The 389-nt window shown below is 45.0% G+C and overlaps 1 protein-coding gene across 1 annotated transcript in view; it reads left to right on the forward strand.

Annotated features, from left to right (window-relative positions):
• Positions 1-389, forward strand: part of Pan3 (poly(A) specific ribonuclease subunit PAN3) — a 123,272-nt gene that overhangs the window by 106,353 nt on the left and 16,530 nt on the right. The window contains exon 13 of the mRNA XM_031391203.1: positions 323-384. Within this exon, the coding sequence (XP_031247063.1) occupies positions 323-384 (62 nt within the window). The remainder of the gene's footprint in view (positions 1-322; positions 385-389) is intronic.

Here is a 389-nt window from a genome sequence, read left to right on the forward strand (position 1 = left end):
TAGCAGTAGCTGCTCTGACGCACCAGAGGGCGTCAGACCTCATTTCAGGTGGTTGTGAGCCACCATGTGGTTGCTAGTATTTGAACTCAGGACCTTCAGAAGAGCAGTCGGTGCTCTTAACCACTGAGCCATCTCGCCAGCCCAGCATACTGCTTTTTAAGTAATTTGTTCTTGATCAACATTTATTTGGTCAAAGGAAAGAGTCCTTTAGTGAGATCTCGACTATTCTAATAGTATAAAACCTGTAATCTCAATTCTAGAGACAACTTGGCTTGTTTGCTAGATCCTTACTGCTATGAATGGATATCCATTTGCCTTCTAGGCCAGCATGATGGACCACTACCCAGGCAGCATGCTGGATTGTTACCAGAGTCTCTCATCTGGGCATA

The sequence above is a fragment of the Mastomys coucha genome, unplaced genomic scaffold (genome assembly GCF_008632895.1).
Source record: "Mastomys coucha isolate ucsf_1 unplaced genomic scaffold, UCSF_Mcou_1 pScaffold22, whole genome shotgun sequence".
Taxonomy (NCBI): domain Eukaryota; kingdom Metazoa; phylum Chordata; class Mammalia; order Rodentia; family Muridae; genus Mastomys; species Mastomys coucha.